This window comes from Ranitomeya imitator, chromosome 8 (genome assembly GCF_032444005.1).
Source record: "Ranitomeya imitator isolate aRanImi1 chromosome 8, aRanImi1.pri, whole genome shotgun sequence".
NCBI lineage: Eukaryota > Metazoa > Chordata > Amphibia > Anura > Dendrobatidae > Ranitomeya > Ranitomeya imitator.
In genome coordinates, this window is record NC_091289.1 from 155,566,276 (window position 1) to 155,579,996 (window position 13,721).

The 13,721-nt window shown below is 39.6% G+C and overlaps 1 protein-coding gene across 1 annotated transcript in view; it reads right to left on the bottom strand.

Annotated features, from left to right (window-relative positions):
* Window positions 1–13,721, bottom strand: part of PLPPR4 (phospholipid phosphatase related 4) — a 108,045-nt gene that overhangs the window by 13,501 nt on the left and 80,823 nt on the right. The window contains exons 4-5 of the mRNA XM_069737679.1: window positions 4,698–4,893; window positions 3,159–3,216 (exon numbers count right to left, since the gene is read on the bottom strand). Of these exons, the coding sequence (XP_069593780.1) occupies window positions 3,159–3,216; window positions 4,698–4,893 (254 nt within the window). The remainder of the gene's footprint in view (window positions 1–3,158; window positions 3,217–4,697; window positions 4,894–13,721) is intronic.

Here is a 13,721-nt window from a genome sequence, read left to right on the forward strand (position 1 = left end):
GAAAAGTATGGCGAAGGCGTGGTACAGCTCATGATCCAAAGCATACCACATCATCTGTAAAACATGGCGGAGGCAGTGTGATGGCTTGGGCATGCATGGCTGCCAGTGGCACTGGGTCACTAGTGTTTATTGATGATGTGACACAGGACAGAAGCAGCCAAATGAATTCTGAGGTATTCAGAGCCATACTGTGTGCTCAGATCCAGCTATATGCAGCAAAACTGATTGGTCGTTGTTTCATACTACAGATGGACAATGACCCAAAACATAAAGCCAAAGCAACCAAGGAGTTTATTAAAGCATAGAAGTGGAATATTCTTGAATGGCCAAGTCAATCACCTGATCTCAACCCAATTGAGCATGCATTTCACTTGTTAAAGACTAAACTTCAGACAGAAAGGTCCACAAACAAACAGCAACTGAAAACCACCGCAGTGAAGGCCTGGCAGAGCATCAAAAAGGAGGAAACACAGTGTCTGGTGATGTCCATGAGTTCAAGACTTCAGGCAGTCATTGCCAACAAAGGGTTTTCAACCAAGTACTAGAAATGAACATTTTATTTAAAATTATTTAATCTGTCCAATTACTTTTGGTCCCTTTACCAACAGGGTGGCAGATGTTAAGGAGCTGAAACTCCTAAACCCTTCATCCAATTTTAATGTGGATACCCTCAAATGAAAGCTGAAAGTCTGAACTTCAACTGCATCTGAATTGTTTTGTTTAAAATTCAATGTGGTCATGTCTATAACCAAAATTAGAAAAATGTTGTCTCTGTCCAAATATATATGGACCTAACTGTATTATTCTCCATGAACTGAAGGTTGACTGTTATGATCACATGGAGCATAATAAACACAAGATGTAAAAAAAACAACAAAAAACACATACTCACCTCACCGCCCAACTCTTTGGCCACCCCAGCTGCTCTCTATCCACTCTCTGTTTCTCTGTGCCTCCAATATGCCAAACTTCTGGTCTGGTGTTCTCTCAAAGTCAGAGAGAACACTGAACCAGAGATGTAGCATGAAGGAAGTACGGAGAACCAGACAATGGACAGGGAGCAGATGGGGCTGTTTTTTCATAATCTTCTCCCATCCTCATAGTTGGATGTCACTTTGCTGAGTTTGTCTTGAGATAATTAAAAAAATATCTGTCTTCTCCAGAAGGCAGATTTTTGTAAAATTCAAGTAGAATTCAATTGCCCATTGTTACCCCCTAAAAATACCTGTGGGGTGAAAAAACTCTCCCGAAAAATTGTATATAAAATCAACATTATAAATGTTTGTTGTCAGCACCAGCAAGAATGAATTGGAAAAACTGGCACACGTTTTCCCTTTTCTTTGACATTAGTGGCCATAGTGTACTTATTTCTAATTAACACAGTGTATCATTAATAGCGAAGGGATAGAATTAAGCAGCCGGTTCTCAACAGTGTTGCTCATCAGCAGTAGGCGCTATTGGAATAACTAGTACACAAGGCCTAAACATAAGAACATATAAAGTCAAACACATTTTTAATCAACAGTTTAAAAGTCTTGACTCTGATACACTGTGAGTTAATGTGTAGGAGTGGGCAGAATATGAAAAATTAATTGATAGTTAGTAGGTTTGGCTGCCTGCCTCTTCTGTTTCAGCTGTTCCATCTGTAGGAGGGAATAGATGTATTTTCAGCACAGTTAAAAACTTGTCGTCATGTCAATCAATGTCTCATTTTGCATTGCTTCTAAAGTTATCGGAGTATTTCATATGCAAAATATGCTGTTTTACAGAAGGTCCTTGACAGGTTTAGAATGGCTACCAAATGACTTGAGTTTTCTGTAAAACATTAGCATTGCGTTGATTTTTATTGTATATGTTGTATATAGATATGTAGCCCCCCCTGGCACCAGTTAACCCTGCTGTTCTGTTTGGGTCTATTTGACCCGAAAAGGTACACAAGTGTGCAGCCAATGTGAACAGAACAGCAGGAGCAATTCTAAGTCTTCAAGTAAGTAGAGAGCTGAGGCCTCCATGGGCCAGACTCTATTATTCCATCACATCCCGTTGATGCTTTATTGCAATGACTCCTGGAAAATTCAGAGGCTAAGTTGCCAAATCAACACCTTGAACTGTTTTTCATGTTCTTCAAACAAGTGTGGAAAAGTGAAAATGAGACTTATGAATGAATGGCGGGACAAAAGCAAAGTTTAAAAGTAGAGCAGCACACACTTTTCATTTCCAAAAATTATAATAAATGAAATTTAATGACATTGATGAACAAATACTCTTCCTGATTTCTTCTTTGTCACCCCATCCCTAGGAAACTGTATGTCAATTGTTGCTTTTTCTTAACTAATGGACCAATGTGGTGAATCTAGTATCTAGTAGCGGTTGTGTAGTATTGACAATTATTGAAGAAAAAGTAACATTGACCAGAAAATTGCAGCTTGACCCTTGCCAAATTCAGATTCTTAAACTTTCATTTTTCCTGCTTCTAACACATCAACTTCAAGACTGTTCCACAGTGGAGAGCAGATCTCCTTCGATTGGATCAGTAGAACCATTTTTAAAGTAAGTATTTTCTTGATCTAAATGGACAGATTCTGGTCAGAATTTGGTGCAAGCAGAATGAATCCTTGAATCCCTACAGTTTGGTCTCAGCAGTGCAGGTTGGTGAAGGGGAAGTAATTGGGAATGTCTAAACACACCCTGGTTCCTCTGATATGATTGGATGGACAATTGGACAGCATGGCTTACCCAAGCATTTTGGCCAACCAAGTTCCTCTCTTCATGTCAGCTGTCTACCCTATAGCAGAAGGACACTTTCAGCAGGACATTGTGCAATGCCAAAAGGATCATTTAGAACACGACAGCCAGTTTTCCTTGAATTCCTTGGCCTTCATTGTCCCATATCACAATCCTGTAGAGCAATCCTGGCAAATTGTTTGAAGCTACTCTGTCCATTTGGGTCAATCTACATGCACAACATTTTCAAATACTGAAATCCAACCATGATGAATAGCTGCGGTCCTGATGTCCAAAGGATGTCCAACATGCTACAAGATTGGTGTCTTTAATACATTGGCGTTCAGTGTGTGAAAAGCAAGACAGTATATATTTAAAGTTGAGAAATAAAATGGCATTTGGGGTTTAAATTAGTACAAAAAAAATCTACTTACAGAAATGTAAACAGCTGCGAAGGCTGCCAGGGTGGCATGTTGAGAAGGGAATGATTTCCTGCCAAAAACAACAAGCAAAATTATAGTGTATTTGTAAAAGTTCCTTTAGAGACATAACCAATTACGCTTCAACAAGAAAGCCCTAATTAGTTTACATTCGTTTCTGAATTTGGTAACATATTTTGCATATTCAAACTAACATGCTTTAACCTTAAAGGAGCCAGTTATGTAAATGAATTGCAGAAGACAATTGAGACACCAGGTTACAATTAATCTATATAAAGGGCATTTGTTAATTATCCATCTAATCCAAATCAATTAATTTTACAGAGACAATGTCTTATAATTGTGTTGCATTATTTTTAGAATGAGGTAAGGGGAGTCCAATATCTTTGAAAATACATTTCCTATGTGACAAGAACTTTTGGAGCCAGGAAAATATTGAAATTTTAAAGGTATTAGATGGAAGATTTGTGATCGTGCATTAATGCAACATACATAAAAAACATATAGATACAACATGGCTAAAAACTCTGATCTAAGATGTATTTTGGGTATAGAACGTTGCCTACAATTTTAAAAAACTGTTTGTTTTTTTTTACCCAAAATAGTGCCGCTCTTGTCTATGTCTGTTATTTCAGCTCATCTTAATTTAAGGAAATGGGATAAATTGCAATAAAAGACACTCCCGATGGAAAAGAACCAAATTGTTGGAAGAAAAGTAGCATTTTTATCAATTATCTGATCTATCTTTTAGATGCAGAGAATATTGGCATAAGTCATTGGAAAATAGGATACGCCATAAACTTATGATTGGTGGAGGTCTGACCCCCTTTGACACCCATCGATCTTTAGAAGGATACCTAAGAAAAAGGCTAAGAATTCAGCACTGCAGTCCTTTCATGTAAGCGCTCTGACTGTGGAGAGGAACTTCAGAATGGCTCCATTCCAGAGAATGGTGGTTGATGGTATTTCCCACACAACCGGTTGGTTCAGAAGACCAATCTGTAAGGCACTAATGCTATCCTCCTTCACCTGGCTGAAACTGCACTGCAGTTCAACTGCACAGTAGGTGGCAATGGCACTAAATTAACACTGCCAACCTTACATTTTCAAAAGTGTGGTGATTCAAAAAGATGAAACACTACTTATCATATATTAATATTTTATTCTAGTGCTATGCCATCAGGTTGTAAGGTGGGAGTGCTTGTCAAAACGCTGTAGTTTAGAAAAATGGCCTCCCAACTTTTTTTATTGAAGCCTTGCGCAGATGATATTTTCCCTATACCAATATTATATATTGTTATTATAACTCTGAATTACAATTTCTACAGAACATTTTCCAAGTATTTGGAGAAAACATTTTCTTGGCTTTCATTAATGAGCTGGACACCTATTATCTACGTCTCTTGTCAAAATCAATCCCCTCATAAAAATGAGCATCATGTATAAAAAATAATCGATATTCGAGGCAGCGTTATTGATTTCTTTCACCCCAGAGGGAAGATATTAAAAATGTGTTATAATTATTTACTTTACCTTCCAGCGTTTATTATGGCGAGATCTTGCCCAGAGCAGATGTCCTCTAGCACATATGGATTTTCTTTACAGGACACATTTAGAGAAGTGTAGTTGGGTTTGCAGACTGTCAAGAAATATGGGGTCTGGTATCCAGTAGACAGTTGGATAATATCGGTAATGAGAGCAGTGGAGCAAAGTCCAAACACATGGACACCTTGGACACAAACCAAATAAAATTCTTAGTGATGGATAATTCAGAAATATCATTTTTATGCAACAGTCATTCACCGTTGAGTGGAATGAAGCAATCTGAGCTTGTGGACATTTATAAATCTAAAAAGAAACATCTTAAAAAAAGCAAATCTCAAAAAATATATTCTTGATGCACACGGATCAAAATTATAGTCCAGACAGTCACAGATTTTGCTCTTAAAGGGAACCTGTCACCTGAATTTGGCGGGACCGGTTTTTGGGCATATGGGCAGAGTTTTCGGGTGTTTGATTCACCCTTTCCTTACCCACTGGTTGCATTCTGGCCGCAATATTGGATTAAAGTTCATTCTCTGTCCTCCATAGTACACACCTGCGCAAGGCAATTTTGCCTTGTGTACGCGCAGTATGCTTTGCCCAACTGCGGGCAAAGCCGAAAAGCATTAGTGCGCATGCGCCGGTGTACTATGTCCTGGAACTATTTTGCTGTGTTCCGGGACATAGTGCACTGGCGCATGCGCACTAATGCTTTTCGGCTTTGCCCACAGTTGGGCAAAGCATACTGTGCGTGTGCAAGGCAAGATTGCCTTGCGCAGGCGTGTACTACGGAGGACAGAGAATGAACTTCAATCCAATATTGCGGCCAGCATGCAGCCAGCGAGTAAGGAAGGGGTGAATCAAACACCCGAAAACTCCACCCTTATGACCGAAAACCGGTCCCGCCAAATTCAGGTGACAGGTTCCCTTTAAACTGCTTGGAGCAACATTGAATAGTCAACTCGTTCTCCTTAAAGGGGTTCTCCTGGAATAGAAAAAAAAGCAAAATAATTAAAGAAAATGTCATTATAAAGAAATTTCTAAATACATTTACTTAGCAATATCACAATTGCTTTGTCAAGGGAGGTAATAACTATAGAATTAAAATGGCTGTCATATTGTTACACTGATAGAAACCTGTCCTAGAATGTTAGGACATGTGCCTGTGAGCATGTGCAGTAGGAAGCTCTGCCCTCCTTCATATGTAGGAAGATGAGCTCCACTAATACTACGGGAAATACTACTGAAGTAAAAAGAGGCCGCTCACATTTATGGGTGCCCTGTCTTTCTGAATAATAATAAATGTATCTCCTGGTCACAGAAAAGGAGCTTCCTACTGCACATGCTCACAACCATTTGTCCTAACCCTGTAGCAGGGCCAGACTGGCCATCTGGCAATTCTGGCAAATACTAGAAGGGCCTGTCTGGTCATGGGCTGCCTTGTCTGCTATGTTGTTAACAGAATCGGTGTTCTCAAGACCCCCATACTGTTAAGAGTTGTGATAGAGCACAAAGTCTCTGACTCCGTCACTTACCCCAGCAGGCCACGGGTATCATTAGAAATATTGGTCTTGTAGAAAATCTTTTTCCTCCATCCAGGGTAATATTAGTAATATATCCCAGTTGGTTCATGGAAACAGGGACAACATGGGCCTGTGTGATTTCAAATGCCAGGACTGAATTTCAGCCCCAGTCCGTACCTGCCCTGTAGGACAAGTTTCTGTCAGTGTAGTAAGATGACGGCCATTTTATTTCTATATCAGCTGTCTGGACAAAACGATTGTGATTTGTTAGTTAAATGTATTTAGAAATGTATATATAATGATATTTCCTTTAGTTATTTCTGTTTTTCTATTCTCAGAGGACCACTTTAAAGATAACCTGTCACCAGTTTTTGAGCCTATGAACAAATACCACCACCTTTAACTTCTCCTCTGCTGCATTCCACAAACGTGTCTATCAGCTTCCAACTCCCCCTGTGTACTCTAAAAAATGCTATTTGATATGCTCTCGCGCTGTATGTAAAGGAGAGTGGTCCGGTCCTGTGAGCATCATCGTTGTGGTTTCTTTGCATATTCTCTGCTCCTAATCGTGTCCTCCTGCTCTGATTAATGTGGACAATGTATCCTGCAACATCCACATAGTGAATCAATCTCGCACCTGCACAGTAGCCTCATTTGGATGACGTTGCTTTGCTGCGCAGTCCTGTAAGGCTGCTGCGCAGGCGCGAGAGCTCAGTTCGCTATGTGGATGACACAGGACTGTGTGGATGTGGATGTCGTGTCCTGCATCATTCACATCAATCAAAGCAGGAGGATGGGATTAGGTGCAGAGGGGAGGCACAGACGTCGTCGCAGCAAGGACGCTCACACTCATTTACATACAGTATTTTTGGGGATATTCAGGGGGAGTCAAGAGTTGATAGACACATTTGTGAAATGTATTACAGGAGCAGTTAAAGATAGCGATATTTGTTCAGACTCAAAAACTGGTACAAGTTCAGGCTTTAAGGATGCTGACTAAAAAATTGATTCTTTGGCAATGTTTCCAGGACAAAACATGCAAATTAGCTTGTTCCTGGAATGAAACAAAAATATCTCACTAGTGCCAAGGGTCAGCCATTGACTTAATTGGTAGGTACCTCCAATAGGTGAAACTAGTGAGATTGTTTTCTTTCCCCACAGGAAACACCTAAATCCTAAACTATTTTGAACAGAGCTTGCCGTATAACTTCTTAAAGATGTGTCTCTTCACTAATATGGCTAAACCACTCTTTCTTCTGTACTGGGTTTCTCCATCTAAAGTGCTTGTTCATCATTAAAAAGTAGCCAAAATTGAAAAACTAGATAAACTGTCACCAAAACTTCTCAGATTGTAGGCTTCATTCACACGTCTTTTTTTTCCCAAATATGAGACAAATGGAAAGAGTTTTATCTGTGATTTTCATAAGAGTTTCATCAGACTTTGGCACGATTTTTAACAGTTTTTCTTGTATATGAAAAAAAAGGTTTCTCCACATTCGCCTATCAGTTTGTGAAAACGTGGTGTCTAAGTGCTGTCCAATTTTCTTTATTGACGCATAAACTTGCATTGCCTATTTTGATCGGATACATGGATCAAGATCGAACATGTCTCCAAGGTTTCGGGGCATGTAATTAATTGGCCCCATTCACCATTATAGACACAAGTTTTATTTGTAAAAAGCATTCACACAAGAAAAACCGAATGAGTCCTTACTCTGATATAAGGCAATTGGAAAACCTTGATTTGACCTTTCAATGTTCTTGTGTCTGCTAGTGATGAGCGAATATTCTCGTTACTCGAGATGTCCTGAGCATGCTCGGGGGTCCTCCGAGTATTTTTTAGTGCTCGGAGATTGCTTTCATCGCCGCAGCTGAATGATTTATATCTGATAGCCAGCATAAGTACATGTGGAGGTTGCCTGGTTGCTAGGGAATCCCCACATGTACTTATACTGGCTAACAGATGTAAATCATTCAGCTGCGGCAATAAAAACTAAATCTCCGAGCACTAAAAAATACTTGGAGGACCCCCGAGCGTGCTCGGGAAATCTCGAGTAACGAGTATATTCGCTCATCACTAGTGTCCACCTATGGCCAGTGCATAGTCTTACCTGATTGTGTATCTATTACACCTTCATAAGGTTTGCTTCAGATTTTCTTCCTTATTCAGGCTGTATTGATTAAATGCCTGTGTGGCATAAATGCCATTGTTATATGGTAATACAGCCTTGCTGTCATGTGTTTATTCTACTCATATTCTAATAAATGTTTAATTTTATTTTTAATAAAAAAAATTTTTTTTATTGAAATGTATGAAGGAATTTGTATTTGCAGCTGATGATTGTGTGATGGGATTTACTTTCATAGTGGGAGGGAGAGAAAACTGATTACTTTACGGTCTGAACACTGTTAAAGAAACTTTAATTTTTTATAATTTCGTCCAGCATAAAAAGTTCTAAAACTTTGAAAATAATTTTGCTATGGTATTTGCTTCATTCTTGTAAAATGATTGCATGCAAATGGTTTTGTTTATTTTTTACTGGCACCCGAAATCCCTGCTGCTAGGAAGACAGTCCCCTGCTTTTCTATGATAAGTCTAGTGTTGGTGATAAGTTTTCTATCACAGAATACAGTGTCACATGGCACCCTCAAACTATTTAAGCAAAATCTGAACTCCATTATGGCGCTTCTTCACTTCTGAGCTTTGCACTGTGCCTCAAAAGTAGTTTTCAACCACGTATTTTGGGTCCATTTTCTTTTGCTATCCTGATAAAATGAAAAACATTGGGCCTCAACATCATTTTTGTGGCAAAAATATATATTTTTTATCTTGACAGATCAACGTTGCAAAACTCTGTGAAGCACCTGGGGGTGCTAGCACCACATGCCTAGATACATTCCTTGAGGGAAATAGTTTCCAAAATGAGGTCACTTGTGTGGCAGGTTTCCACTGTTTAGGCACATCAGGGGCTCTCCAAACACAACATGGCATCTGCTCTCAAATCCAGTCAATTTTGAGTTCAAAAAGTCAAATGGTGCTCTTTCCCTTCCGAGCCCTGCCATGCGTCCGAACAGTAGTTTTCACTCACATATGGGGTATCTCCTCACTCAGGAGAAATTGGGCAACAAATTTTGGGTCCATTTTTTCATGTTGCAATTGTGAAAATAATACATTTGGGGCTAAAAGAACATTTTTGTTTGTAAAATCAGATTTTTAATTTCACGGGTCAACTTTATACATTTCTGTGAAGCACCTGGGGGTTCAAGGTGCTCACCACACATTTAGATACATTTCTTGAAGGGTCTAGTTTCCAAAATGGGGTCATTTGTTGTGATTTTACACACATCAGGGACTCTCCCAACGCAACATGGCGTTTCCTCTCGATTCCAGCCAATTTTGCATTCAAAAAGTCAAACGGTGCTCCTTCCCTTCCAAGCGCTGCGTGCCCTCACAGAATAGTTTTCACCCACATATAGGGTATCGTTGTACTTAAAAAGGTTAATAAACTTCTTGAATGTGGTTTTGAGCAGCTTGAGGGGTGCAGTTTTTAGAATTGTGTCACTTTTGGATAGTTTCTGTCATAGAGGCCCCTCAAAGTCACATTAAATGGGATGTTGTCACTAAAATTGTTTTGTAAATGTTATTGGAAAAATTAGAAATCGCTGATCAACTTTTAACCATTCTAACTTCCTAAAAAATATGTTTCAAAAATTGTGCTGATGTAAAGTAGACATATGGGAAATGTTATTTATTAAGTTTTTTGTATGACTCTGGTTTAACCCCTTTCTGACCTCAGATGGGATAGTACGTCCGAGGTCAGAACCCCGACTTTGATGAAGGCTCCGGCGGTGAGCCCGCATCAAAGTCGGGACATGTCAGCTGTTTTGAACAGCTGACATGTGCCCACAATAGCGACGGGTGGAATCACGATCCACCCGCCGCTATTAACTAGTTAAATGCCGCTGTCAAACGCTGACAGCGGCATTTAACCAGTGCTTCCGGCCATCAGGCCGTCACATGATCGGGGGTCAGTGATGCATCAGGATAGTAACCAGAGAGGTCCATGAGACCTCTATGGTTACTGATGCCGGCCTGCTGTGAGCGCCACCATGTGGTCGGTGCTCATATTAAGCCTGCAACTCAGCTACATAGCAGTGATCTGATGATCGCTGCTATGTAGCTGAGCCGATCGAGTTGTGCCAGCTTCTAGCCTCCCATGGAGGCTATTGAAGCATGGCAAAAGTAAAAAAAAGTAAAAAAAAACTTAAAGTAAAAAAATATAAAAGTTTAAATCACCCCCCTTTCGCCCCATTCAAAATGAAGCAATAAAAAAATATCAAACTACACATATTTAGTATCGCCACAAAAAGGATTAACCTGATCGCTAAATGACGTAGCGAGAAAAAAATTCAAAACGCCAGAATTACTTTTTTTGGTTGCCGCGACATTGCATTAAAATGCAATAACGGGCGATCAAAAGAACATTTCTGCACAAGAGTGGTATTATTACAAATGTCAGCTCAGCACGCAAGAAATAAGCCCTCACCCGACCCAGATCACGAAAAATGGAGACGCTACGGGTATCGGAAAATGGCGCAATTTTTTTTTAGCAAAGTTTGGAATTTGTTTTCAACACTTAGATAAAAAATAACCTAGGCATGTTTGGTGTCTATGAACTCGCAATGACCTGGAGAATCAAAATGGTTGGTTAGTTTTAGCATTTAGTGAACCCTAGCAAAAAAGCCAAACAAAAAACAAGTGTGGCATTGCACTTTTTTTGCAATTTCACCGCACTTGGAATTTTTTTTACCACGACATGGTAAAACCAATGATGTGCTTCAAAAGTAAAACTCATCCTGCTAAAAATAAGCCCTCATATGGCCATACTGACGGAAAAATAAAAAAGTTATGGCTCTGGGAAGGAGGGGAGTGAAAAACGAACACGGAAAAATGGAAAATACCAAGGTCATGAAGGGGTTAAGGGCATAAAAATGTAAAATTAGAAAATTGCTACATTTTTGCCAATTTTCTGATTTTTTCCTTTGAAGTGTTTCAGACTTATTGCCACATAAAATGACACAGGTCAGAATTGTAAAATTTGACCTGGTCATGAAGATGAAAACCGACTTGATCAGTAAAGGTGTTAAAGGTTCTATGTTGACCTTTTTATTGCTACATCCAATAGATTACTCTAATGATGTAGTCTTCAGAAGAAGCAATTTGCATATTTATATTCCCAGAGGAGCATTGTATGGCCTATATGTCTCCTTCTGCAGACTTGGCATTCTGTGCAAGGAGAAACTCTGTGGATTTTTCCGCAGCAGATTTAATAAATCCGCAGTGCAAAACCACTGCGTTTTTTCCTGCGGATTTATCGTGGTTTCTATTGCGGATTCTGCTGCGGTTTTACATCTGCAGTTTTCTACTGGAGTAGGTGTAAAAACGCTGCAGATTCCGCACAAAGAATTGACATGCTACGGAAAATAAAACGCTGCATTTCCGTGCGTGTGCACTGCAGATTTCGTTTCCCATAGGTTTACATTGTACTGTGAACTCATGGGAAACTGCTGCGAATCCGCAGCTGCGGAAACGCTGTGGATCCGCAGAAAAATCTGCAGCGTGTGCACATACCCTTTAAGTCCATCTAGTTCAACCCATAGCCTAACCTAACATGCCCTAACATGTTGATCCAGAGGAAGGCAAAAAAAAACCATGTGGCAAAGAGTAAGCTCCACATTGGGGAAAAAAATTCCTTCCCGACTCCAGATACGGCAATCAGACTAGTTCCCTGGATCAACGTCCTATCAAGGAATCAAGTATATATAACCTGTAACATTATACTTTTCAAGTAAGGCATCCAGTCCCCTCTTAAATTTAAGTAATGAATCACTCATTACAACATCATACGGCAGAGAGTTCCATAGTCTCACTGCTCTTACAGTAAAGAACCCACGTCTGTTATTATGCTTAAACCTTCTTTCCTCCAGACGTAGAGGATGCCCCCTTGTCCCTGTTTCAGGTCTATGATTAAAAAGATCATCAGAAAGGTCTTTGTACTGTCCCCTCATATATTTATACATTAAAATAAGATCACCCCTTAGCCTTCGTTTTTCCAAACTAAATAGCCCCAAGTGTTATAACCTATCTTGGTATTGCAGACCCCCCAGTCCTCTAATAACCTTGGTCGCTCTTCTCTGCACCCGCTCCAGTTCAGCTATTTCTTTCTTATACACCGGAGACCAGAACTGTGCACAGTATTCTAAGTGTGGTCGCACTAGTGACTTGTATAGAGGTAAAATTATGTTCTCCTCATGAGCATCTATGCCTCTTTTAATGCATCCCATTATTTTATTTGCCTTTGTAGCAGCTGCCTGACACTGGCCACTGAATATGAGTTTTTCATCCACCCATACTCCCAGGTCTTTTTCATTGACGGTTTTGCCCAGAGTTTTAGAATTAAACACATAGTTATACATCTTATTACTTCTACCCAAGTGCATGACCTTACATTTATCCCCATTAAAGCTCATTTGCCATTTATCAGCCCAAGCTTCTAGTTTACATAAATCATCATGTAATATAAAATTGTCCTCCTCTGTATTGATTATCCTGCAGAGTTCAGTGCCATCTGCAAATTTTGAAATTCTACTCTGTATGCCCCCTACAAGGTCATTAATAAATATGTTAAAAAAGACGAGGGCCCAATACTGACCCCTGTGGTACCCCACTGCTAACCGCGACCCAGTCCGAGTGTGCTCCATTAATAACCACCCTTTGTTTCTTATCCCTGAGCCAGCTCCTAACTCACTTACACATATTTTCCCCTATCCCCATTATTCTCATTTTATGTATCAACCTTATGTGTGGCACCATATCAAAGGCTTTTGACAAGTCTATGTACACTACATCCATTGGCCTATAATTTCCGAGTTAAGTTTTTGTCCCCTTTTTGAATATTGGCACCACATTTGCTATACGCCAGTCCTGTGGTACAGACCCTGTTATTATGGAATCTTTAAAGATTACAAATAATGGTCTATCAATGACTGTACTTAATTCCTGCAGTACTCGGGGGTGTATCCCATCCGGGCCCGGAGATTTGTCAATTTGCCGTACTTCCTGCTGGGTTAAGCAGGTGACACTTAATTGAGAATTTTTGTTATCACGGATCTTTTTCCTCATCCTCATTCACCATTTCACCCAGACTATTTTTAAGGGGGCCAACATTATCATTTTTTAGTTTATTACTATTTACGTAGTTAAAGAATATTTTGGGATTATTTTTACTCTCTCTGGCAATGAGTCTCTCTGTCTCATTCTTTGCTGCCTTGATTTGCTTTTTACAGAATTTATTTAATTGTCTGTATTTATTTAATGCCTCATCACTACCTACTTCCTTTAATTCAGGCTTTGGACTTAATTTGCTTAACTGAATTCAAATGCTCATTTGTGGTAAAGCAAAATCTTATTTTTCAGTGATCGATACAGACT